This window comes from Saccopteryx leptura, chromosome 2 (genome assembly GCF_036850995.1).
Source record: "Saccopteryx leptura isolate mSacLep1 chromosome 2, mSacLep1_pri_phased_curated, whole genome shotgun sequence".
Classification (NCBI taxonomy): Eukaryota; Metazoa; Chordata; class Mammalia; order Chiroptera; family Emballonuridae; genus Saccopteryx; species Saccopteryx leptura.
In genome coordinates this window covers 282,364,846-282,392,743 of record NC_089504.1, presented here as the reverse complement: position 1 = coordinate 282,392,743, position 27,898 = coordinate 282,364,846, and the positions used below count along the sequence as shown (strand labels likewise).

Here is a 27,898-nt window from a genome sequence, read left to right as displayed (position 1 = left end):
ATCAAGACTATCTCTCACAATGTAATTACCTTGCATTTTTTTCTGACAGCTCATTCTGACTCTGCCACCTAGTTAGCTACATAACTATGAGAAAGATACATAAGTCATTAAAACTTTACTCATCTTTTTAGTGGGAGATAATAAACTAATTTTAAAAAATATTGAAAAGATGTAATGAGATGAAATGCATAAATGTTTTAGAATACTTTGGGCTTATACTTAGTAAACGATAGTTATTATGTATTATCAGTTTTTTATCTCCCATCCTACAATTCTGATTCTCTTGTATCTTCTTATTCTCTATATTTTTCTTCAAGTGTTTAGTGCATTCTCACAGTTCAGTTAAAATCTCTACTTAATTAATACATCTTTGTTCACAGGTTTGTCCAAATGTAGAACTCCAGTTTTACATTTTTTGTAGCAATTAAAAATTTCTACTTAAAAGTTTTCTCACATACTCAAAATAATATACTCTTAACTCATTTTATAATTGCTTCCCTTACTATTTTTTTATTTAGCTGTTCCTATATCTGTTAATAGTGGTACCTGAAATTAACTCAAAAGTAATGTTATCTTTAATTATCTTTTAAGATGATATTTAAAAAAGCTCAATGTGGCCCTGGCCGGTTGGCTCAGTGGTAGAGCGTCGGCCTGGCGTGCAGGGGTCCTGGGTTCGATTCCCAGCCAGGGCACACAGGAGAGGTGCACATCTGCTTCTCCACCCCTCCCCCTCTCCTTCCTCTCTGTCTCTCTCTTCCCCTCCTGCAGCAAGACTCCATTGAAGCAAGGATGGCCCAGGCGCTGGGGCCATCTGCCTCCTTGGCCTCTGCCCCAGGCGCTAGAGTGGCTCTGGTCGCGACAGAGCGACGCCCCAGAGGGGCAGAGCATCGCCCCCTGGTGGGAAGAGCATCGCCCCCTGGAGGGCGTGCCGGGTGGATCCCGGTCAGGCGCATGCGGGAGTCTGTCTGACTGTCTTTTCCCGTTTCCAGCTTCGGAGAAATGCAAAAAAAAAAAAAAAAAAAAAAGCTCAATGCCTCACATTTGAGACCTCCACAATCCACATTTTCTGACCCTCTTATTCTATTTCTCCATACTTCACTCTATAAGCCCTTTGACTAAAACCAAACATATTTAATATCCTATAAACATTGTTTTTGTATTTTCATTTCTGGACTTTCATTTATCTTCTTTTATTAAACATGCATTATTTGAGATCAATGTAAGTTCCTGGGCTATGCACTGGTGGTTCAATTATGAATATATAATTCTAATCATCAAATTTCTTATAATGTAAACATATAACTAAGTAAATTTAACAACACATGTATGCATTAAAAGCATTAGAATCATAAAAGAAAGACCTCCAAACCAGCCTGGAAATCAGGAAAAAAGTTTCTGTAAGATAGGATAATGTGCTAAATTTTAAAAGATTTATAAAAATATAGGTAAAGTATGTGCATGTATTATGGATGGGGAAAATAAAGGCAGAGTTGAAATTCCAGGACAAGGGATAAACAAGGAAAAACACAAAAATAAGAACAATGAACAATCCAGCATTGTGAGAATATAACTAGAATCAGTTTGGCTCTTGAGATTAATAGTGTAAGGCAAGGAGTAGAGTGAAAAAGGAAATTAGACTAGAGATATAAGCAAAATTTTACAAATGTCTTTTATCTTCCTTGTTTTCTCTCTTTTTCTTAGATAAACCAAATCCTGTTAAGTGATACTGCAAGTTAAGTGAAAGATACAGATAGAAAATATATATTTGAGAATAACCAGTAGAGTTATAAATAAAGGATAAAGTTAATGTTTAACTAGACTGGAACTCAGAAGATCAAGATTCATTTTTTTTTTTGCTTTGTATTGCTTATGTGAACTGGGGCAAGCCTCTAACTTCTTCAAATCTCTCAATCTGCAAAATATAAATAACTCTTATCTTGTCTACTTTATACAAATATATATATTTATTTATTTTAATTGTGGTTAAAAACATATAAGAAAATTTATCATCTTAATCATTTTAAGGACACAAATTATTTTTTTAAGAATCAAATGAGCCTGACCAGACAGTGGTGCAGTGGATAGAGTGTCAGACTGGGATACAGAAGGACCCAGGTTCAAGACCCCAAGGTCACAAGCTTGAGCGCAGGTTCTTCTGGTTTGAGCAAAGCTCACCAACTTGGACCCAAGGTCACTCGCTTGAGCAAGGGGTTACTCAGTTTGCTGAAGGTCCACAGTCAAGGCATATATGAGAAAGCAATCAATGAACAACTAAGATGTAACAAAAAACTGATGATTGATGCTTCTCATCTCTATCCGTTCCTGTTTGTCTGTCCCTATCTATTCCTCTCTCTGACTCTTTCTCTGTCTCTGTTAAAAAAATAAAAAGAAACAAATGAGGTCATGTGTATTTTAAATTATTATTATTATTATTATTATTATTAGTAGTAGTAGTAGTAGTAGTATAGCAGCAGAAAGAATGAAAGGCATAATAAATGAATGAGGGAAAGGCTGAGAAGAAGATAATGTTTACTGATTGTGTATTCCAGAAAATCATAGTCCTGATTGAAGTCTATTCCAACACCTATATCTATGGTACTCCCCTGACCCCCACCCAGCTTTACACTCCTTTATGAGAGGCAAGATTGTTTTACTACCTGGAAGTTTTTGAGAACTGACCCTGGAGAATGTCTAATTAACTATATGATACTTTTCCCCTAATCTTTCCCTTAGGAGAGTGAAACACATCATTTTCCTTTGATACTGCATCATCTAAAGAGAAACTCTCAGGAAAGACAAACTTTCATTTTAGATATTCCCTGGAGATTCTTCAGACGCACTTATATCCTCATTGACAAACTAGCAGAAGGAGATCAGGTTGCTGTGAAGATTCTGGGAGTGTTTTTTGGTACTCAAAAGACATAGTAAGTACTAAAACTATTGAAAAGGCATTATATAATCCAGACTGCTAATCTGCCTTTTTCTACTTTACTGTTGCCCAATACTTGCCTTAAATACTAACCCTTCTGGACCCAGATTTGCCATAGTCTTTTAGGGTAAAATTTTCTTAATATATGAAATAAAACTTCATGGTTGTAGAGCTTAGTTATATGAGTAAGTAAATCTCGAAGAAAGATTAGAAAAAATATAGTTCAGTTAACAGATGAAGATACTGATATTATCTATGGTCTTCCCAACACTAAAACTTTGTTGAATCTCAAAGAATTGTGCATATGTAAATTGTCACAAAAAAATTTAATATTTTTGTTCCAAGATTAAATCTAATTCAAGTTTCTCTTTACTAGACAAGGAATATTTGTAGGCTAAATTCCATGTCAATGTTTATTATCTGTCATTCTAAAATTTTTTTAAATGTTTTTTCAGAAGCAAGAATAATGTTTTATTCAACTTTATATAGCCCTTGAATTTATGGCAGTGTTTGACACAGAGCAGAATCATTCAGCATATGAATGTTAATTTAATAAATATATGAATGATGAATAATAATTCAGCCTTACTAGTAAGAAAGAAGGTCTCACCCAGAGCAACAAAGTAGCCACTCTATTTACCATTTAGGGGACCTTAGCACAGAGCTTTTTCATCCATTTTCTCTTAGCCTCCATAGCCTCCTGCTTTGTTGACCTCTCTTCCATAATGACTAATTAGCATGTCTATTCTCTGGTACTTAGGCTGAGAAAAGACAACAAAGAAAACACAAAGAAGTGGCAGGTCACTCTAGTCAGAGAACTCCAGGCTCTGTTTTTCTGCTAAATTCTACTGCTCATTCTTTTGAAAGCCCATCTTTCCTATTTTTCCTCCTCCATTTTCTGGCTCCAGAGTTCCTTTACCATTGGTCTGAATTCAATGCAAATCTGCATGGCCAAAACCACCAGCCTTACACTATAAAACAATATTAATCTGTCATAGGTAGAAATAAAATAAATAAAATATGCAAAATGCTTAGTCTCATGACCATTACATGGAAACTCTTCAATAACTTATCCTTCATGGTTCCTTCTGAGGAGCTTCCAGTTTACTTGAGGGAGATTATGTTTATTTATATACAGGTATTCAAAATGCAAAAAGGACGTGTTAGAAATCATGAAAGAGGAACATATAAAACACTCAAAGGTCAGAGGAAATAATGTTTACTTCTGGCACTAAGGATCAATGAAACTTTCAGTTGGTAAAACATTGTTCTAACATACCAAGGTGGTGTGTTTGAGCCTTAGAGCACATATAAGAATCAACCAGTGAATACGTAAGTATGTGGAGCAACAAACTGATGTTCCCTTCTCTTTCTTTTTCCCTCATCCTCTTTCACTAACATCATTACAAATTTTGTTTAATTTAATAAGAACCAGACAAAGAAGACAAAGAGTATCAGGATAAGATCTTTGGGCTTTGCTGTTAAATGTATATTTTTAAAAATAAGGACAGTAAAAGTCATGCTTAGGAATGTTTATCCATAGAATAACTTGTTGGAGGTAAGATGACCCCTGAAAAAGATGTTAAAATAATCAAGGTAAGAGGTAATGCATCCTAGTATAACTTTAATTAGCATGGCAAAATTTTTTAATGTTTTTTTTCTCCCCAACAAGTAAAAATTGTTCTAATTTGTATTGCAGCTGATTTTTGTGACACTTCCTTCCCAAGATAGCCATAGTTACATAGAAGTATTTTTTTAAACCCAGAATTATTTCTTTTCTGTGGGTCTAAAGTGTGACTTTTTTAGCAAGGGATGAGTTATATGTTTGTCCAGATTTCAATGGCCGCTATTTAGGTTCAAAATGGTTCTAGAGAGATGCTTTGTCTGCACAACTATCACTATCACCCATTGAGAGAAGAGGAGAAGGTGGAATTATAGAAAAAAAAGGAGAGTGAAAGAAATAATATTTCTTGACATCTGGAAATTTATTACCTAATAAACAGAAATGTTACAATAAAATCAACAAAAAGAGGCAGAGACAGAAAGATGAATATATTAGCCAGTGTCAGATTAGATATCAGGGCTAGATGAGATGGGTAAGAGTATCATGAAGGAATATTGCTGACAGTGACTTTATATTTTTTTAAAAATGACTTTTCTAAAAAAAAGAGGAGAGAATAGCTGAAAGAAAGATACACATTTAAAAAGTAAATAAGAGGACAGAGAGCGAGGAGAAAAGTAATATATAAGGGACTGGACCTCCAGAAAATATTTCCAGAGAATTAAATTTATGTGTCAGGTTGTTTATTTTTGCATCAATTAAAGATATTTAAAAAAATTTGTTTAGGGGTTCAAAAGCAAATATTTTAGCTTTTTCTACCTTAGAAGTACAGCTGAGAGACATTTCTAACTGGCTTGTTTAGGGTCCCAGAGTCAGCTTAATTATCTGATTTCTGGAGAAGGAGGCAATTTTCATTGAATAATCACCATTTCAATTTTGAATATTTCTTTGTCCCTTCCTACTTTTCACAAGTGACAGAATTTATGGCTGCTGGAAATCAGACAATGGTCACTGAGTTTATCTTCTCTCTGTTCTTGCATCTGCATGAAGGTGGCATATTATTCTTTATTCCATTGATTATCATCTATGGATTTATCATAACTGGGAACCTAGTGATATTTATTGTCATCCAGCTGGACAATGTCCTACACACCCCCATGTATTTCTTCATCAGTGTCCTCTCCTTCTTGGAAATCTGGTATACGACAACCACCATCCCCAAAATACTCTCCAACCTAGTCAGTGAGCAGAAGACAATATCTCTGGCGGGCTGCCTCATGCAGATGTACTTCTTCCATTCCCTTGGTATCACTGAAGGATGTGTCCTGACAGTGATGGCCATTGACAGGTACATAGCTATCTGTAGTCCTCTTCATTACCCAACTATCATGACTTCCAAACTTTGTATTCAACTGACAGCTGGATCCTGCTTCTGTGGCTTTCTCCTTGTACTTCCTGAGATTATGTGGATTGCTACCCTGCCTTTCTGTGGCTCCAATGAGATCCAGCAGATTTTCTGTGACTTCACACCTGTACTGAGCCTGGCCTGCACAGATACATCATTGATGGTCATTGTGGATGCCATCCATGCAGTGGAGATCTTGGCTTCTTTTTTGGTCATTGCTCTATCATACATCCAGATTATTGTGGTGATTCTGAAGGTACCTTCATCTGAGGGTCGTCGCAAGGCCTTTTCCACCTGTGCTGCCCACCTTGTTGTGTTTTTGCTGTTTTTCGGCAGTGTAGCTGTTATGTATTTGCGATTCTCAGCCACCTACTCAGTGTTATGTGACACAGTAATTGCTGCTACTTTTGTTATTCTGGCTCCATTTCTGAACCCCATTATCTATAGCTTTAGAAACAAAGACATGAAAGATTCTATTAGGAGGCTTTTCTGCTATCCCCAGAGAGCTGGTAGGGTTGGAACATAGATCTAGATGCTAGAGAGTCTGAAAATTTTTCTGAAAATTTGTCATTTCATTGTTTCTTGACTTGTTAATTATTATACTCTTTTTCTATTGAAAGAGTTATTTGTTCTATTATTATAAATAAGAATGAAAAAGTGCTTTATCCAGGTCATCGGTAGTGATTGCATAGCCTGTTTACATCAATGCCCTTAACATGTGTATTATAGCTGAAGCACTGTATGTGGTTCTCCTGATTTTGTAGCACAAGCTAGCCTCTTTCTTACCCTCTCCCAGCTGGGCTTCTGTTGTTTTTTTTTTGTTTTTTTTTTTGTGGTCCAATATATTGGTCCATAAACTCAATTCAACAGTCATCCTATATACACTGTGTTATAGTATTTTAGGCCCAATGGTATGATAAAATTAATAACAATAACTGTCCACTATGTTTCTCTAACAATTAACTATTTTAAAGTTTCACATATACTAATTTTCTTGAAATTTAAAATATTCTAATGTAATTAGGTCACACATCACCTTTATTTAAGTGTTGAAACTAAAGCTCAGAGAACTTTAACAACTTGTCTAAGGCCATATAGGTTAGTAGTGACAGAGCTGGGATGTAACTTGAGGTTTCTACTTCTTTCTCTGTCTCCCACAATTACATACTTTTTTCCCAAGAAATGAAATTCAACAAACTTTTTTTTTACAAAAGGTTTCATGAAACATTATACATCTTTGGTGAGTGACAGCAGTCATTGACACTTTCCACTGTGAATTTTCTAATCCTCAGGTGATTGTGAAATCATAGAAAGATTATTGGATTTGGGGGTTGAAGAACCAGATTTTATATTTCCTGCTACTAAGTTGTATAATTTCATGGTCTGTAAAATTATGTGATTTGATACATCAGTGGTTCTCCGAACTGATTATTCATCAGAATTCATAATTTAGAAAATATGAAAGTATAACTTATGCATTTACATTTCTGAAACCCCCCCCCAAAAAATTTTAATAATGGGTCAGATTTGGTAAAAGTGGATTAAAACATCACCAGAATAATTTCTAGCCCTAGGGGTTTTAGAGATTTGTAAGAGCTAAGGTTTTTGAACAATGTCTTAGTTTATGATAAGAATCTTAACTGTTTATCTCATTTATATTTACAAGAGTCTTTTAAAATAAATATTAACCCCTTTTTAATAAGAGAAACATGAAACAAAAAGTTTTAAAAACTTTGTATGCAGTGATAATTATTAAATGTCGAGGGCAGAATCTCAATATTATCTGCTCCCAGGGCCAGGCCCCTTATTCATCATGATCTTGTGCCCATTTTATATAGCTTTCACCTACACCAATTACCAGAACCAAAGAAGAATTATAAAGAAATATAGTGTTTAGGGAATAATGTGATTACTAGTTATTATACAAAAAGTAGTGAAAGGGCTTAATATTCCAGATTTATTATGTTTTATTTAAATATTAAATTTAATGAGGGTAACAATGATAAATAAAAGAGCATAGATAAATTTCAGATAAATATTTACATAGCATTTGAACTGTTGTTTGTGTTGTGTGCCCATCACCCAAAGTCAAATTTTCTGTCACCCTTTATTAGTCCCACATTAAGGTGGTTCCTCATCTATAGTGGGGATTAGATTCCAGAACCCCCGCAATAGGCAAAAATTCATGAAGTAGCAACCTTATATTTATTTCATTATTTATATATATTTTAAGGCATTATTTCAATTTGATGTTCCTTTTAATATGTTTTAATTAAATATCACTGGAGAACAAAATTTTTGTTGCATCAACAAAACACTTGTTCTTACCAAATTTGAGTGTGCTGATCTCAAATCTGACATTAGTTTTTCTCTGTAAGCTACAGTTTCTTTGCAATTCAAGATTTTAGGTTTTCATCTTATTGTAAAATTTTCAACATTTAGTTTAACATAATGAAGTAGAATGTCTTCTTGGGCATCATCTTTGTGAAAATATAATAATTTATATAATGCAGTAAATATACTAATACACCAAAAGATATGATTGCATCAGAATTTGTTTACTACTTTGAAATAGAACATATTAAAACACTTATTTTAATCAAAAATTTGCTAAAAACTTATTTAAATTCTATTCAGGCAAAAATTTGCGTTTGTAGCTCTTTCATTTGTGTACTTGTTGAGGACAATCTCGTTTGATGTTCCAGCAGTAGTCTGTTCATCCGTAACAGCTCCAAGATTTTTGGGAAACTTATCATGGTGACTATTCAGAAAGTGAATCTTAATGCTCATGTTACATCCAATGTTGTGAAAAGCCAACAGCATCCTTTGAACCAGGAGTTCATAGTTGTTTGCTTTTTTGTTGCCAAGGAATTTCTTTGTAACTGCCACAAAAGATTACCATGCTGCTTTCTCCTCCTTATTCATCTCTCTGGCAAATTCTTCATCACATGTGAGGGTTTGAATTTGAGGTCCATCGAATACACCTGCTTTTATCTTCTAGAAAGAAAAGGCAGGAAAAGCAGAAATAATATGTTGAAAGCATTCACTTTCTCTATTCAAAGCCTGAACAAACTGCTGCATTAAGCCAAGTTTGATGTGAAGTGAAAGAAAAATGATCCTGTCTCGATTAACTACAGGTTCATTCACAATATTTTGCATCCTTACTTCCAGAACTTCATGTTTTGGCCACAACTTCTGTACCCAGTGTTTCTCCCAAGCTCGGCTGTCCCACAAACATAGAAAGCAAGGATACTTCGTGAAAACTCTTTGTTGTCCTAGCAGAAAATTTACCTTTTAAGATCCACACAAATGATCCAGTTATGCTCCTTGTACTTCAAAAGTCGATGACAATTTTTATGTCATTCTTACTAAGTCATTCAATTCGGGTTGGCTAAACTGCTGAGCAGTTACTGACTCCTTGACATCAGAAGAAGATCCTTCAGATTCTACAACCATTTTCTCATGCATCTTATCAAAATAAACTTGATCACCATATTCACTTTCCTTATCCTTAGAAGAAATAAAACCATTGAAAACTGGAACTGGGAGTGTCTCAGAGTGTGGAATATGTCTTATTGCTGAAGGAACATTAGGATATGTGATCATATGCTGTTTTTTCTTGCCCTTTGTATGGATCAGATAAAAATAACAGTCACTGCTGTGGTCCTTAGGTTCATGCCAAACCATGGGAATACCAAAAGGCATTCCTTTGTGTTTTCCTTTTGTCCAGTCATGAAGCATTTCCTCACAATTATGACACACAATATGAGGAGCTCAATTCTTGTCTTGATCACCAAAGGGAACTTGAAAATAGGCAATATATGCATGTGTCACAAGTGATGAAATATTGCTCCTTTGACCTTAAAGTATGTAACAGCCACATATAGAATGGAGGTGTTAGATCTATTCTTACATGTACGCCTACTCGAAAAAGCCATGATTCAATCTTAAAACAAAATAAGAGGCTGTTTTTATCAGATAATAATTTTTTATATTTAAAAACAACTACAATTATGTAAAAGTGATGTTTGTAAAACATTAATTGCCTTGTGGTCATGTTCAATCCAAGAGTCATTGTCTTCTAACACCCATGTAAAAACCAATGCATGCCATTAACTGTAACAAAAAGAAATTAAAATTGCAGGCAAACTAGAGCATGCACCAAAAAATGAATTTCAGATTTGGGATCAGTGAGGCAGAAATATAGAAACAGTTCTAAAACCTCATGCAACAGAAAATAAAAAACAATTGTTCCCCTGTGTATTTTTTATATTTTCAATTTTTTAGGCTAGAAAATGCTTATTTTACCACAAAAATAATTAAAATAATAAATATATAAAAATACCTATATACCGCAAAATCCCGCAATATAGTGAAAAATCCGTGATACAAAATTAGATACATACAATTTTAAAATCCACAATACAGTGAGACCGTGAAAAGTGAATCGCAATATGGTGAGGGACAACTGTATTCTCTTCCTTCAGCCCCTCCTTCTGATAAGCTTCACTTTTCTCTGTACCCATGAGTCTCAGTTTTATATTCCATTGTATTTGAAATCATATAGTTCGTAGCGTTTCCTAACTTACTACTCTTAGTATAATGTTCTAAATGTCCAACCATGTTGATATAAATGGCAATATATCATAATTTCTTATGGCTGTTACTATTTCAATGTAACTATGCATCACATAATTTTTTTAAATTTTTATTTAGAAAATTAACTTTAACAGAGTGACATTGATCAATAAGAATATATAGGTTTCAGGTAAACATTTCTATAGTATTTTGAACTGTTGATTATGTTTTATACCTATCTCCCAAAGTCAAATCACTTTCCATCTCCTTATATTTGTTTCTTTTTAAACCCATCCCCTACCTTCTCCCTCACCCTCCTATCCCTGGTATCCACTTCACTTTTATCTATATTTATGAGTCTCAGTTTTTTATCCCACCTATGTGTAAAATCATACAGTTCTTAGATTTTTCTTATTTACTTATTTCACTCTGTATAATGTTCACAAGATCCATCCATGTCATTGTAAATATCGTCATTTTTTCTTTTTTATATTTAGAAAATTACTTTTAATATGGTGACATTGATTAATAAGTGTAAATGGATTTCAGAAAAACATCAATCTATCATTTGAATAGTCAATTATGTTGTATATGTATATCCATCACCTAAAGCCAAATCATATTTTATCACCTTATATTTGTCCCTCTTTACACTCTTCACCCCTTCTTGTTCCCCTACACCTTCCTCCCCATGGTAAACACTGCACTCATACCTATGTCCATGAGTCTCAGCTTTGTATCCCACCTATGTGCAAAATCATACAGTTTTTAGATTTTCCTGATTCACTTATTTCACTCAGTATAATGGTCTCTATGTTTATCCATGTTATCATAAATGACCATATTTCATTATTTCTCATGGTTGAGTAGTATTCCATTATATATATATATATTTTTTTTTTTGAGAAACCACCATACTTTTGTCCATAATGGTTGTATTAATGTGCATCTCCACCAACAGCGAATAAGGGTTACTTTTTCCCCATACCCTTTTCAACACTTGTTATTACCTGTCTTGTTGATAATAGCTACTCTAACAGGTGTGACGTGGAATCTCATTTTTGCTTTGATTTGCATTTCTCAAATAGCTAGTGAAGATGAGCATTTTTTCATATATCTGTTGGCCATTTTTATGTCTTCTTGGGAGAAGTATCTGTTCAGGTTCTCTTCCCAATTTTAATTGGATTGTTTGTTGCTGAGATTAGTGAATTCTTTGTATATTTTGGTATTAACCCCTTATCAGAGCTGTTGTTTACAAAAATCATCTCCTATTTTATTGGCTGTCTATTTCTTTTATTGTCAGTTTCTTTTGCTGTGCAGAAGCTTTTAAGTTTGATATAGTCTTATTCATTTATTTTTGCCTTTATTTCCCTTGCTTTTGGGGTCAAATGCCAATAAATTGTTCTCTATGACCAAGGTCCATGAGTTTTGTACCTATGTTTTCTTCAATGTAATTTATTGTTTCAGATCTTATAGTTAGGCCCTTGATTCATTTTAAGTTGATTTTGTGCAGGAGGACAAACTGTAGTCAAGTTTCATTCTTTTGCATGTGGCTTTTCAATTTTTCTGGCATTATTTATTGATGAGGCTTCTTTTCTCCATTGTGTGTTTTTGTCTTTTTATTTTTTTGAAGATGATTTGACCATATATATGTGGTTTTAATTCTGGGTTTTCTATTCTGTTCCATTGGTCTGAGTGTCTATTTTTCTGCCACCACCCTGCTGTTTAGATTATCATGGCTCTATAGTATAATTTGAAGTTAGGTATTGCAATTTCTCCAGCTTGTTCTTTTTTCTTAGGAGTGCTTTGTTATTTGAGGTTTTTTATAGTTCCATGCAAATTGGTGAGTTTTCTTCCATTTCTTTAAAAAATAATATTGTTATATTGATGGGAATTGCATTAAATTTGTATATTGCATGGGTAATATGGCCATTTTAACTATATTGCTTCTTCCAATTAATGAACATGGAATACCTTTTCATTTTATTGTGTCTTTTTCATTTACCTTTAATAATGTTTTGTCATTTTCAGTATATAGATCCTTTACATTTGTTGTTATTTCCATGTGTTTTATTTCTTTTGTTGTAACTGTAAGAATTATTTTTTGTGTGTTTGTTTTTTAAAGTTTCATTGTTTGCATATATGAAAGCAAGATTTCTCTATATTGATACTGTATCCTGTGACTTTATTGTGATGGTTTATTGTTTCTATTCATCTTTCTGTGGAGTCTTTGTAGTTTTCTATATACAGAATTATGTCATTTGCAAAAAGTAAAATCTTTACTTTTTCTTTTTTTGACCTGAATACCTTTTATTTTTTATTTTTTCTGATCACTCTGGCTAAAATTTCCAGCACTATGTTGAATAGGAATGGTGAATGTGGGCAGCCTTGTCTTGTCTTGTTTCTGATTTTAGAGAAAAAGCTTTTATTGTTTTACCATTTAGTATAATATTAGCTGATGGTTTGTAATACATGGCCTTTATTGTGTTGAGGTCTTTTTATCTATACCTATTTTATTGAGTGTTTTAAACAAAAAGGGATGTTGTATCTTATGAAATATATCTCTGCATCTATTGATAAACCATATGATTTTTGTTTTTTGTATTGCTGATATGGTTTATAACATTATTAAGATATGTATGTTGAACCATTCCTTTGTGCCTGGAATGAATCCCACTGGATCATGATGTATTATATATATATTTTTTAATAAATTTTTATTAATGATAATGGAATGACATTAATAAATCAGGGTATATATATTCAAAGAAAACATGTCTAGGTTATTTTGTCATTAAATTATGTTGCATACCCCTCGCCCAAAGTCAGATTATCCTCCGCCTCCCTCTATCTGGTTCTCTGTGCCCCTCCCCCTCCCCCTAACTCTCTCCCTCCCTCCCTCCCATGTCCTCCCTCCCCCCACCCCTGGTAACCACCACACTCTTGTCCATGTCTCTTATTATCGTTTTTATGTTCCACCAATGTATGGAATCATATAGTTCTTGTTTTTTTCTGATTTACTTATTTCACTCCGTATAATGTTATCAAGTTCCCACCATTTTGCTGTAAATGATCTGATGTCATCATTTCTTATGGCTGAGTAGTATTCCATAGTGTATATGTGCCACATCTTCTTTATCCAGTCTTCTATTGAAGGGCTTTTTGGTTGTTTCCATGTCTTGGCCACTGTGAACAGTGCTGCAATGAACATGGGGCTACATGTGTCTTTACGTATCAATGTTTCTGAGGTTTTGGGGTATATACCCAGTAGAGGGATTGCTGGGTCCTAAGGTAGTTCTATTTGCAGTTTTTTGAGGAAACACCATACTTTCCTCCATAATGGTTGTACTACTTTACAGTCCCACCAACAGTGGATGAGAGTTCCCTTTTCTCCGCAGCCTCTCCAACATTTGCTATTACCCGTCTTGTTGATAATAGCTAATCTAACAGGGGTGAGGTGGTATCTCATTGTAGTTTTGATTTGCATTTCTCTAATAACTAATGAAGATGAGCATCTTTTCATATATCTGTTGGCCATTTGTATTTCTTCCTGGGAGAAGTGTCTGTTCATGTCCTCTTCCCATTTTTTTAATGGATTGTTTGTTTGTTTGTTGTTGAGTTTTATGAGTTCTTTGTAAATTTTGGATATTAGGCCCTTATCTGAGCTGTTGTTTGAAAATATCATTTCCCATTTAGTTGGCTGTCGTTTATTTTGATATCAGTTTCTCTTGCTGAGCAAAAACTTTTTATTCTGAAGTAGTCCCATTCATTTATCTTTGCCTTCACTTCTCTTGCCATTGGAGTCAAGTTCATAAAATGTTCTTTAAAACCCAGGTCCATGATTTTAGTACCTATGTCTTCTTCTATCTGCTTTATTGTTTCAGGTCTTATATTTAGGTGTTTGATCCATTTTGAATTAATTTTAGTACACAGGGACAGGCTATCGTCGAGTTTCATTTTTTTGCATGTGGCTTTCCAGTTTTCCCAACACCATTTGTTGAAGAGGCTTTCTTTTCTCCATTGTGTGTTGTTGGCCCCTTTATCAAAGATTATTTGACCATATATATGTGGTTTTATTTCTGGGTTTTCTATTCTGTTCCATTGGTCTGTCTATTTTTCTGCCAATACCATGCTGTTTTGATTATCGTGGCCCTATAATATAGTTTAAAGTCAGGTATTGTAATGCCCCCAGCTTCATTCTTTTTCCTTAGGATTGTTTTGGCTATTCGGGGTTTTTTATAGTTCCATATAAATCTGATGATTTTTTGTTCCATTTCTTTAAAAAATCTTATCGGAATTTTGATGGGAATTGCATTAAATTTATATATTGCTTTGGGTAATATGGCCATTTTAATTATATTTATTCTTCCTATCCAAGAACAAGGAATATTTTTCCATCTCATTGTGTCTTTTTCTATTTCTCTTAATAATGCCTTGTAGTTTTCGTTATATATGTCCTTTACATTCTTTGTTATGTTTATTCCTAGGTATTTTTTTTTGTTGTTGTTGCAATCGTGAAGGGGATTAATTTTTTGAGTTCGTTTTCTAATATTTCATTGTTGGCATATAGAAAGGCTATGGACTTTTGTATGTTAATTTTGTATCCTGCGACCTTACTGTATTGGTTTATTGTTTCTAATAATCTTTTTGTGGAGTCCTTCGGGTTTTTGATGTATAGGATCATATCATCAGCAAAAAGTGATACCTTTACTTCTTCTTTTCCGATATGGATGCCTTTTATTTCTTTGTCTTGTCTGATTGCTCTGGCCAGAACTTCTAGCACCACGTTAAATAAGAGTGGAGAGAGTGGACAACCCTGTCTTGTTCCTGATTTAAGATAGAAAGTCCTCAGTTTTATGCCGTTTAATATGATGTTAGCTGATGGTTTATCATATATGGCCTTTATCATGTTGAGATATTTTCCTTCTATACCCATTTTGTTGAGAGTCTTAAACATAAAATTGTGTTGTATTTTATCGAAAGTCTTTTCTGCGTCTATTAATAAGATCATGTGGTTTTTGTTCTTTGTTTTGTTGATATGGTGTATTACGTTAACCGTTTTACGTATGTTGAACCATCCTTGAGATTCTGGGATGAATCCCACTTGATCATGATGTATTATTTTTTTAATATGTCGTTGTATTCGGTTTGCCAGTATTTTGTTTAGTATTTTAGCATCTGTATTCATTAGAGATATTGGTCTGTAGTTTTCTTTCTTTGTGCCATCCTTGCCAGGTTTTGGTATGAGGGTTATGTTGGCCTCATAAAATGTGTTTAGAAGTATTGCTTCTTCTTCAGTTTTTTGGAAGACTTTGAGTAGAATAGGAACCAAGTCTTCTTTGAATGTTTGATAGAATTCACTAGTATAACCGTCTGGGCCTGGACTTTTATTTTTGGGGAGGTTTTTAATAGTTTTTTCTATTTTCTCCCTGCTGATTGGTCTGTTTAGGCTTTCCGCTTCTTCATGACTCAGTCTAGGAAGGTTGTATTGTTCTAGGAATTTATCCATTTCTTCTAGATTGTTGTATTTGGTGGCATATAATTTTTCATAGTATTCTACAATAATTCTTTGTATATCTATGATGTCTGTGGTGATCTCTCCTCTTTCATTTTGGATTTTATTTATTTGAGTCCTGTGCCTTTTTTCCTTGGTGAGTCTTGCCAAGGGTTTGTCGATTTTGTTGATCTTTTCAAAGAACCAGCTCCTTGTTTTCTTGATTTTTTCTATAGTTTTTCTGTTCTCTATTTCATTTATTTCTGCTCTGATTTTTATTATCTCCTTTCTTCGGCTCGTTTTGGGTTGTCTTTGTTCTTCTTTTTCTAGTTCCTTAAGGTGTGAAGTTAAGTGGTTTACTCGGCTCTCTCTTGTTTGTTCATATAGGCCTGAAGTGATATGAACTTTCCTCTTATTACTGCTTTTGCTGCATCCCAGAGATTCTGATATGTCGTATTTTCATTTTCATTTGTCTGTATATATCTTTTGATCTCTGCACTTATTTCTTCTTTGACCCATTCATTTTTTAGAAGTATGTTGTTTAGTTTCCACATTTTTGTGGGATTTTCCCCCTCTTTTTTGCAGTTGAATTCTAGTTTCAAGGCTTTATGATCAGAAAATATGCTTGGTACAATTTCAATTTTTCTAAATTTGCTGATATTGTCTTTGTGGCCCAACATATGGTCAATTCTTGAGAATGTTCCATGTACACTCGAGAAAAATGTATACTCTGTCGCTTTGGGATGAAGTGTCCTGTAGATGTCTATCATATCCAGGTGTTCTAGTATTTCGTTTAAGGCCACTATATTTTTATTGATTCTCTGTTTGGATGACCGATCTAGAGCTTTCAGCGGTGTATTGAGGTCTCCAAGTACGATTGTATTTTTGTTAGTTTTTGTTTTAAGGTCAATAAGTAGCTGTCTTATATATTTTGGTGCTCCTTGGTTTGGTGCATATATATTAAGAATTGTTATGTCTTCTTGATTCAAATTCCCCTTAATCATTATGAAATGACCATTTTTGTCTCTGAGTACTTTTTCTGTCTTGTAGTCAGCATTATTAGATATGAGTATTGCTACACCTGCTTTTTTTTGGGTGTTATTTGCTTGGAGTATTGTTTTCCAGGCTTTCACTTTGAATTTGTTTTTATCCTTGTTGCTTAGATGTGTTTCTTGTAGGCTGCATGTAGTTGGATTTTCTTTTTTAATCCATTCTGCTACTCTGTGTCTTTTTATTGGTAAGTTTAATCCATTTACATTTAGTGTAATTATTGACACTTGTGGGTTCCCTACTGCCATTTTATAAATTGCTTTCTCTTAGTTTTGTATCTTGTTTGATTCTTCTCTTTTGTTTTTCTATCATTTGTTTTTGTTTGTTTGTGTTCCATACTTCTTTCCTCTGTTGCTACCTTTTTTAAGTCAAGTGTTTTTGTGGTGGTTTTTTCAAGGGTGGTTACCATTAAGTAATGAAAAGGGTACCTACCATATTCATTGTAGTACCCTATCTTATGAGTATTTCTGCACTTCATCGTCCTTTGCTACTGTTAATCTCCATCCTCTTCCTCCTTTTTTTCCTTTGTTGTCACAGTTTAAGTTTGGTTTTATTGTGTTCTTGGTGGAGCTGTTACTTGTGTTGTTGTTTTCTTTTGTTCTTTGAATCTGGTTGGAAAACCCCCTTTAGTATTTCCTGGAGTGGGGGCTTTCTGCTGATAAATTCTCTCATCTTTTCTGTATTTGTGAATGTTTTTATATCTCCTTCGTACTTGAAGGATAGCTTTGATGGGTATAGTATTCTTGGCTGAAAGTTCCTCTCTTTTAGGGTTTTAAATATTGGGGTCCACTCTCACTAGCTTGTAGAGTTTCTGCTGAGAAATCTGATGATAATCTAATAGGCCTTCCTTTATATGTTGTACTCTTCTTTTCCCTGGCTGCCTTGAGAATTTTTTCTTTGTCATTAGTTTGTGTCATCTTTATTATGATGTGCCTTGGAGTGGGTTTGTTGGGTTTAAGGAACTTGGTGTTCTGTTTGCTTCTTGAATTTGAGGCTTTAGTTCTTTCCACAGGCTTGGGAAGTTCTCGTCTATTATTTGTTTGAGTATATTCTCCATTCCATTTTCTTTCTCTTCTCCCTCTGATATACCTATTATTCTTATGTTATTCTTTCTGATGGAGTCAGACAATTCCTGTAGGGCTTTCTCGTTTTTTATTATTTTTGAGTCTCTTTCTTCTTCTCTCTGTTGTGCCTCAAGTTGTTTGTCTTCTATTTCACTAATCCTATCTTCTATCTGGGCTGTTCTGTTAGCTAAGCTTGTTACCTCGTTTTTAAGCTCGTGAATTGAGTTTTTCATTTCTGTTTGATTTGTTTTTATAGTTTCAATTTCCTTGGTAATATATTCTTTGTGTTCATTGAGTTGTTTTCTGATCTCCCTAAATTGCCTTTCTGTGTTTTCTTGTATATCTCTGAGTATTTTTAAGATTTCTATTTTAAATTCTCTGTCATTTAGCTCCAAGACTTCCAATATGTTAAGTCTTTTCTACATAGATTTTTCCACATCTATTTGTGTTACCTCTCTTTCTTTTGTATCCATAATATTCGATTTCCTCTTTCTTATTGGCATCTGAGGGTGGTCTTGTTGATAGCACTAATTAGAATTAATAAAGAGTAAAAAGAAAAAAAACAAAAAAGGTAAAACACCCCACAAAAAAAAACAGTAATTATTTATTATTTCCCCCCTTTTTCTTTCTTCTCTTTCCCTCCTCTCCCCTCCTCAGGGAAATATCATGATGACCTGTGAATTATATTATGCTAAATGGAACAAAAACTGCCTATAATGGAGGGCCTGATTTGGGGTGAAGAGTTCAAGGGGCAAAAAAAGTGAGTAGGGACCTACTAAATGCAAAAAAAAAAAAAGGAAGAAAATCTTAGACAAGCATAAGATGATTTGCTTGTAAGTGATGGTCGACTAAGAGATATAATGAGAGGGATAAGAGGGAACCAGAAAAAAGGAGGAAAAAAAAGTATAATAAAGAAAAAAATAAAAATAGTAAGTAAAAATCTGTTGTATTAAGTGGAGCGAAGACTAAATACAATGGAGACCTTGGGTTGGAAGGAATGCTAGTGAGTTAAAAAGCAACGTAAAAAGTACCCAAAATGCCACAAACATAAACAAACAAAAAAACAAAAACAAAAGCGAAAAAGAAAAATAAAACCAAAAAAAAAACCTTGAGTCCCAAATTAACTAATTTGTTCGTGATTGAGGATTAAATGGGAGGAAAAGTAAAACGAGAAAAGGAAAAATGAATAGAAAGGAAAAAATAAGAAAAAGAGAAAAATGAAGGAAGAAAAAAAAAGAAAGAGCAAAAAACAAAATAAAGCAAAACAAAAAAAAAAAAAAGAGGAGAGATTGAGAGTTAAGTGTTTTGGAGTATAACCTTAAAGGAGGGTGAGGATGAAGATAAGAAATAAAATGTAACACTCATGGGTAGTGTAGTTCAAGAAAAGGGAAGCATAAGATGGGCAGAGAATATAAGGACCGAGGTGGAGGAAATAGAAATAATAATAATAAAGGCAATAAGATAGAAACAAACAACAGCAAAAAAAAAATTAGTGGAACAAGTTGTAAAGTCTGTGGATTTTTCTTGATTTTGAGAGGTTAACTTCTTCCTTTTTCTTTTCTCTCCCTCTTCCTGGTCGGTGACTCTGTACCCCAGGCTCTGCCCCTGTGTCACACTTAGGTAGGGATTTGCAGTTGATGGGATTCTATGGCAATGTCATATAATTGGCTTTAGTCTTGCTGGTAGTCAAGGCTTGTTGGCGTTTGCAGGGTCCAACGATGAGAGAGTTTGCTTTCCTGGAGTCTCTCTCCTAGTCCCCCCTTCCTGAATTAGCAGCCTGGTGATCCAGCTATAAGGCTGCTACTGCTTCTGCCTGGGGAGTAAGAGGCTCAAAGAGCTAGGAAATCCCCACTCTATCCCCACTCAGTGCAAGGCTTTGGGAAAGGCTCTGGCAGTCAGAGCCTCCAGTGTAATCAGGCGGGGATGGGAGTCAATTGTTGTCAAGGTGACTGTTCAGCGCCTAGCATTCAGTTGGACCACTCAACCCAGGCTTTCCACACTTTGTAGCCTGTTTTGGCTGGGAAGAAGAGGCACTAGTCTCTGCTTGCAACTAGTGTAGTAAAGATCTTATTATCTGCCAAGTCCCTCTTGTTAGCGTTTATCCCTGAATATGGAGGCTCTAACAATCAGAAGTTGTCCCCGCCCCTTTAGCGAGAGGCACTAAGAAATATCACACCTCTTGTCTTGTATCGCTGAACTGAGAGAGATCTTATCAATTAGAGCCCGTGGGTGCGCAGATTTCATGGGTTAAGCTAATTTCAGTGATTGGGTCCGCAGCTGTGCTCCCGAAGGTATTTCAGGCTGCCTGCGCGCCCCTCCCCCAACGCTTGATTGTTAGCTTGAATGGCTGGGTGAGGTGCCCCGCCCACGGAGAGAATCTCCCAAGTAGGGAAGACCGCCCTGGCGCCTCTCCCGCTCACCCCCGCCGCTGGCGGCTGGGGTACACTGGGGCGCAGGATAATGGGGCACCCTGGGTGTGCAGGCCAGTAGGGCGCACCGGGCGCAGGATATTGGGGCACCCTGGGTGTGCGAAAGGGGTGCTCCAGGCACCGGTGGCTGGGGACTCTCACCCGCAGTGCGCGGGCCGCTGGGAACGTTAGCGGTGCTCGCTCTGCAACCGGACTGGGCGCGCGCCGGCGGCTGCTCGCCGCTCCCGAGTGTGGGCCGACTCACCACAGGCGAACTCCCTCCGCGGCTTGAATGAACGTCCCTGCGGTAGTTAGTTTTCTCCACACCCTTGTCTCTCAGATTCAAGTGATAACAGTCCTTTCGCTTTCAGTTTGTGTGGAACTCCGGAATGCTCCGAGGATAAATTTTTCTGTTTCTAGTTGATAAATTTGTTGTGATTTTGGGGAGATCTGTCAGACGCGCTGCTCATGGCGCCATTTCCGTGACGTCACTCCGATGTATTATATTTTTAATGTGCTGTTGTATTCAGTTTGTTAGTATTTTGTTTAACATATTTGCATCTGTATTAGTTAGAGATATTGATTTGTAGTTTTATTTTATTGTAATGTCATTTCCAAATTTTTGTATGAGAATTATGTTGGCCTCATAAAATATGTTAGGAAGTACTGCTTCTTATTCTATTTTTTGGGAAATTTTAAGAAGGATTAGAACCAACACTTCTATGGATGTCTTGCCTGGACATTAATTTATGTGGAAGTTTTTGATAATTGTTTCTATTTTCTCCTTCTTCATGGGTCTATTTAGGCTTTCCACTTCTTTGTGACTCAATCTAGGGAGATTGTATAATTCTAGAAATTTATCCATTTCCTGTAGATTTTTGAATTTGGTGCCATAAAATTTTTCATACTGTTCCACAACAATCCTTTGTATATATCTATTATATGCTATTATATCTGTGGTAGATTCTCCTCTTTTATTTCTAATTTTGTTTCTATGAATTTTTCATCTTTTTTCTATAGTGAGTCTAGCTAGGAGATTATTAATTGTATTGATCTTTTTAAAGAACCAGCTTTTTATTGTATTAATCTTTTTTTATAGTTTTTCTGTTTTCTATTTTATTTATTTCTACTCTAAGTATTTACTATTTCCTTTTTCTGCTAATTTTGGGTTGCCTTTGTTCTTCTTTTTCTACTTTTTTAAGATGTAATGTCAAGCTTTTTGTGATCTTTCTTGTTTCCTAATATAACGTTGTAATGATATTAACTTTCCCCCTATGACTGCTTTTTCTGCATCCCAGATATCTTGATATGTCATTATGTCACTTACATTTCTTTATATATATATATATATATATATATATATATATATATATATATATATATCTATATATCTTTTGATCTGTGCTTTTCAGTTTGACCCAGTTAATTTTTAGAAGTACGTTGTTTAATTTTCACATTTCTATTTGTATTTTTCTGTGAAAGAAGTGGGGAGATACAGAGACAGACTCTTACATGTGCCTGACTAGGATACAATTGGCAAGACCACTAGGGGCAATGCTCTGCCCATCTGGGCTGCTGCTCCATTGCAGCTGAAAACATTCTAGCATCTGAGGCAGAGGCCATAGAGCCATCCTCATAACCTGGACCACGTTGCTCCAATGGAGCCTTGGCTGTGGGAGAGGAAGAAGGAAGAGAGAGACAAAGAGAAAAGAGAGCGGGAAGGGTGGAGAAGGAGATGGGTGCTTCTTTTGTGTGCCCTATCTGGGAATCAGACATGGGACTCCCACATACCAGGCTGATGCTCTACCCCTGAGCCAACCAGCCAGGGCAGGTGTGGGTCTTATGTTCCAGGCAGGGTATCCCAGTCTAGGGCTCCAGAGCCTGGAAGAGGCATCCACACAGGATTTGGAAGTGAAAATAGCTGAGGTTTCTGTCTGCAAAAAAGAGATGATAGCTCTCAGACACAAGGGCTATATCTTAAAAATGACTTATACAGAAAATCTCATTCACAGCCACTTACCTGTGGCTCTGATAGAGGGAGGAATGAGAGGACTAGAGTTACATGAGGAGAGTATGAAATTGGAGGCCCCAGGAAAGAACTGTGGGTGACAGCCACTGGAAGCCCTGTGCTGAGTCACTTTCCAATAGTGCAGTTTCTATCTTGGGAGGACCAGTCCCCTCTGAGAAGCATCAGCCTGAGATACAGCAACTATCCCAACCTCAGGAATCTCTCCTGCCCCACTGTATGAAGGCTGGGGCATTCTAATAAGTCATCCAAGAAGCACTGGAAACATCAGTGACTCAATTTACTGGCATTAAGGCTGGAGCTTTCCCCCCCAAATCTCTCAAGTCTATGGTGCTTCTGCCTTAAGAGAGATTCAGTTGAAACTGTCTATGCTGTGGGTAGATTGAATTACTGGGCATAAAAAGCCACACCCAGTAATCTCCTGATTCTGCATCATACTGAGGATTGTGAAAAAAATTCTGCACACAGTGACACTTGTGGCCAAACCACACCTATCACCCTTTTTAAAATCTAAATTGACCCAGGCTCTAGTCTATATCAGAGGTTTTTACAGTGGCTGAGCCTTACAGATAGAGAGCAGACAGAGGCTGCAGGAGGTGGAGTTCAGGGAACCTTGGCTCTTTAAGTGGACCTGTCCCCAGGCCCACAGTAGGTAAAATCCAGCCTAGGTGTGCATCTTGGTATTTCCATGTGCACCTGGGTCCAGGAGAGGCAGAAGAGACAGCCACCAACTCTGGATTGTTTGTAGCTCCAAGAAGGTTGCTGAGGGACAGTCACAGGCAGTGCCTCCCAGTGGTCTGCACTAGGTTCCTGCCAGGGAGGCCCAGGACTGACATTTCCAGTGGCCATCTGTGGAGAACATTGATTGAGAGGCTAATGACCTTTGCTAGAGTGATATTCTAAGGAAGGGTTCCTCACACCTGGCTTAGGTAAGGTGAATTCTGTTCTCAATGATCAGCACTGGCAAAATGGTTCATGTGCATTGAATGGGGTAGAGTTTCACAGTCAGCCTGCCTAGGTGCTGGATATCCTGCCCTGCTGGGCTAGATTCCACAAGGGAAAGGAAGAAAGGCTTAGAGTATGGACATTTAAAGTGTGGGTCTCAGTGAGCCTATTGTAGGGTCTGGTCAAAAAGCTTAGCTTCTTTCTTGGAAAGTGAAGTCAACACCAAGAGAAGACTCTCTCAGTCTTTCTTTTTGAGACTGTGGTCCCATCAGTTGTAAGAACTTCTGCAGAGGGGACTGTCAAACCCACTCAATGTGAACCTGCTTCACACCTTGTTGAAGAAAAATAAAATTTGAGTATCCAGCAGTGGCTGAGGGACTAGAATTTAGAGTAGAGGCTACATTCCCTGTACTGAGCTCCTGACCAAAAGACCCCTAAAGAAAAGGGTCCACCTAAAGTTTTATTCCCAATCTCAGGAGGGCTACCCTAAAAAACTTGAATCTTGTAGAGGAGTTGGTTGGATAAGGCCTGTTTGAGGCCACACTACAGTCTTTCTACAGAAGACTGTGGAAATGCCAGGCAGCTGTAAGTGAAGGAAAATGGAGACAAATCTTATGAATCTTAAGGCTTTTATGGAGCTGCTGTGATCTCTAAGCAGAAATCAGTTGATGATGTTCCTTATACACTGGTTGGAACTTCCCATGTTACCAAGACACAGAAAACACTGACACAAATGTCTAAAAAAGGGATAGCTGCAGACAGGTAGCCCATAGCAGGTCACAAACAAAGGTTGATATCAGTCCAGAAGATCTAGACCCAACACAACTGGTAGTGGGTAACAGACTGTACCAACCCTAAACACAGCTACCTACATAAGCAACAAACCCAAAGCTGGAGTCTAGCAGGCACCAGGCACTGTGGAGAATAAATATGCCCAACAGGACAGACATTGCAGTGTCTAATACACATGATCAGGGTCGAGCCTTAGTGCCAGCCAGCCTAAAGAATAACCATACCTATGAAAAGACCTACTACATTCAATATTCAGAACAGGAGAAAAAATAGTGCCCTCAAGAAGCATTCCCAAAGCAAGAAAAACAAGTGACCTAGAGGTCAGTACCACCAAGCCCATCTTTCTCATAAAAACACCATAGAAATCACAAAGTTAGACAGTGTTACCTAATACACAAGCAAAATGGGAAGACATAGAAAAGTGACCCAAATGAATAAACAAGAAAATCCCCAGAAAAAGAATGAAATGAAATGGAAGTATCCAAACTACCAGATGCATAGTTTATTGTAATGATTTTTAGAATGCTCAAGAATTTTAGAGCAACAATGAATAGTCATAATGAGAACCTAAATAAAGAGATAAAAAGCATCATAAAGGACATTGAAATAATAAAAAAGAACCAGCCTGACCAGGCAGTGGCACAGTGGATAGAACATCAGACTGGGATGTGGAAGGACCTAGGTTCGAGACCCTGAGTTTGCCAGCTTGAGCGTGGGCTCATTTGGCTTGAGCAAAAAGCTCACCAGCTTGAAACCAAGGTCGCTGGCTCAAGCAAGGGCTTACTCAGTCTGCTGAAGGCCCACACTCAAGGCACATATGAGAAAGCAATCAATGAATAACTAAGGTGTTACAACAAAAAACTGATAATTGATGCTTCTCATCTCTCTCCATTCCTGTCTATCTCTATTTATCTCTCTATCTGACTCTCTCTCTGTCCCTGTAAAAAAAAAAGATGCATTCATAAATGATAAATACAGTATCATAAATGAAGAATGCACAAGAAGGAATCAATAGTAGGCTGGATGAAGCAGAGGAACAATCAGTGATTTAGAAGACAAGATAAATAGTAGCACAGAAGCAGAGCAGAAAAACAAAAACTTGTGCAAAAAGACTGAGGAAACTCTAAGAGACCTTTGTGGCTCCACGAAGAGAAACAACACTTGTATTAAGGGTTTCTAAAGGACAAGAGAATGAACAAAGGATAAAAAACCTGATTGAAGAAACCATAGCTGAAAATTTACCTAAAATGATAAAGGAAAAGATACATAAATTGAATAAGGACAGTCTCATTAAAGAGAAACTCAAAGTGGCCTACACCAAAAACACGTCACAATTAAAATGCCAAAGTTAAGAGATAAAGAAAGAATTTTAAAAGCTACAAGAGAAGGGCAGTTAATTATCTACAGAGAAGCCCCCATAAGGATGTCATTTGACTTTGCAACAGAAACAGTTGAGGTCAAAATAGAGTGGCAAGACATATTTAAAATGATACAAAACAAGAACCTACAGCCATGACTATCATTTATCCAACATGGCTATCATTTGAAATTGAAGGAGAAATAGAGCTTCCCAGACAAAAAAGACTCCAGGAATTCATTACAACAAAACAAGTACTGCAAAAAATGTTAAGGGGCTTGTTGAAAAAAGAACAAAGAAAAAAAAATTGAGAGAAAGAGAATTGTAGATTTAAAGAATAAAACAACAATAAATAAGTACATATCAATAATAACCTTAAATGTAAATGAATTAAATGGTCCAATCTAAAGACATAAGGAAGCTGCATGGATAAGAAAACAGAACCTGTACATATGCTGTCTACAAGAGACCCACCTCAGAACAAGAGATACACATAAACTGAAAGTGAAGGGATGGTAAAAAGTATTTCATGCAAACAGAAACTAAAAAAAGCTATCATAGCAATACTTATATCTGACAAAATAGCCTTTAAAACAAAACCTATATTAAGGGAATAAGAAGATCACTACATAATGATAAAGGGAGCAACCCAAGAGGAGGATATAAGCATTGTAAGTATTTATGCATCTAATATAGGAGCACCAAAATATATAAAGCAGATCTTGATAGAAATAAAGGGTAAATTGACAGCAATACTATAATAGCAGGGGATTTTAATACCCCACTAATATCAATAGATAGATCCTTCAGATAGAAAATTAACAAAGAAACATTGACCTTAAATGACACACTAAATCAACTAAATATAATTGATATCTTCAGAACCTTTTACCCCAAAGCAGCAGAATACAAATTCTTTGCAAGTGCTCATGTTACATTCTCTAGGATAGACCACATGTTAGGACACAAAACATGTCTCAATAAATTTCAGAAGAGAGAAATCATATCAAACATCTTCTCTGATCACAATGGCACAAAACTAGAAATCAACTATAATAAAAAAACTGAAAAATATTTAAACACTTGGAGGCTAAATAGCATGCTATTAAATAACAAATAGGTTAACAATGAGATCAAAAAAGAAATAAATAATGTTTTTGAAATATATGAAAATGAACATACAACAACACAAAATCTATGGGACACAGCAGATGCAGTCCTGAGAGGGAAGTTCATAGCATTACAAGCATAACTTAAGAAGCACAAGAAAGCTGAAATAAAAAACCTAACCCTGCACCTAAAAAAAAACTAGAAAAAAAACACACAAATGCCCAGAGAAAGTAGAATGGAAAAAAATAATAAAGATCAGAGTGAAAATAAATTACATAGAGGCTAAAAAAAACACACACACACAAAAAAAATCCAAAAGATCAATAAAACCAAGAGTTGGTTCTTTGAAAAGGTAAATAAAATTGATGCACCTTTAACCAGGATCATCAAGAAACAAAGAGAAAGAACTCAAATAAATAAAATTAAAAATAAAAGTGGAGAAGTAACAACTGACACTGCAGAAATAGACAGGATTGTAAGAAAACACTATAAGATATATAAGCCAAAAATTGGGACAATATAGGTGAAGTGGATAAATTCCTAAAAACATACAATCTTCCAAAACTCAATCTGGATCAATCAGAAAACATAAACAGACTGATTATCACAAATAAAATTGAAACAGTTATCAAAAAACTTCCAGCAAAGGAAAGCCCTAAACCAGATGTCTTCACAGGAAATTTTACCAAACATTCAAAGAAGAACGAACACTTATCCTTCTCAAGCTACAGTGCTCACAAAAATTAAGGGATCAGTAAATGTGCAGATACTCTCGTACTTTCAGCCTTTTGTATAATGCATTTTCACCAATGAAATAAAAGTTGGTTTTGCATCTTATTTGCATAATCAAACAACTTTCTTTGGATTGTCATTTGCTTAACAGATGTTCTTCTTTAATAAAAAAAATTAAATGCTTTTTTTTTATCACTTCATATTTCTTTGAAATATCCCCTAACTTTTGTGAGCATTATATTTTTAAAAACCCAAGAGATAGGAAGACTTCCACACTCTTTTTATGAGGCAAGCATTATCCTCATTCCAAAAACAGGTGAAGATACTACAAAGGAATAAAATTATAAAACAAAATTGCTGATGAGCATTGATGTTAAAATTCTTAACAAAATATCAGCATACCAGATCCAGCAATACATCAAAAAGATCATACATCATGATCAAATG

At 35.7% G+C, this 27,898-nt stretch overlaps 1 protein-coding gene across 1 annotated transcript; it reads left to right on the top strand.

The window, feature by feature from the left end:
• Positions 1-5,461: 5,461 nt before the first annotated feature.
• Positions 5,462-6,421, top strand: LOC136392048 (olfactory receptor 6K6-like). Its single transcript, XM_066364044.1, has one exon. It carries the CDS (start codon positions 5,474-5,476, stop codon positions 6,419-6,421), a length of 948 nt encoding a protein of 315 aa, XP_066220141.1. The 5' UTR covers positions 5,462-5,473.
• The last annotated feature ends 21,477 nt before the right edge of the window (positions 6,422-27,898 follow it).

Bases quoted from the DNA above. Each gene is read 5' to 3' on its own strand.
- LOC136392048 (XM_066364044.1), top strand. From the start codon at position 5,474: ATGGCTGCTGGAAATCAGACAATGGTCACTGAGTTTATCTTCTCTCTG.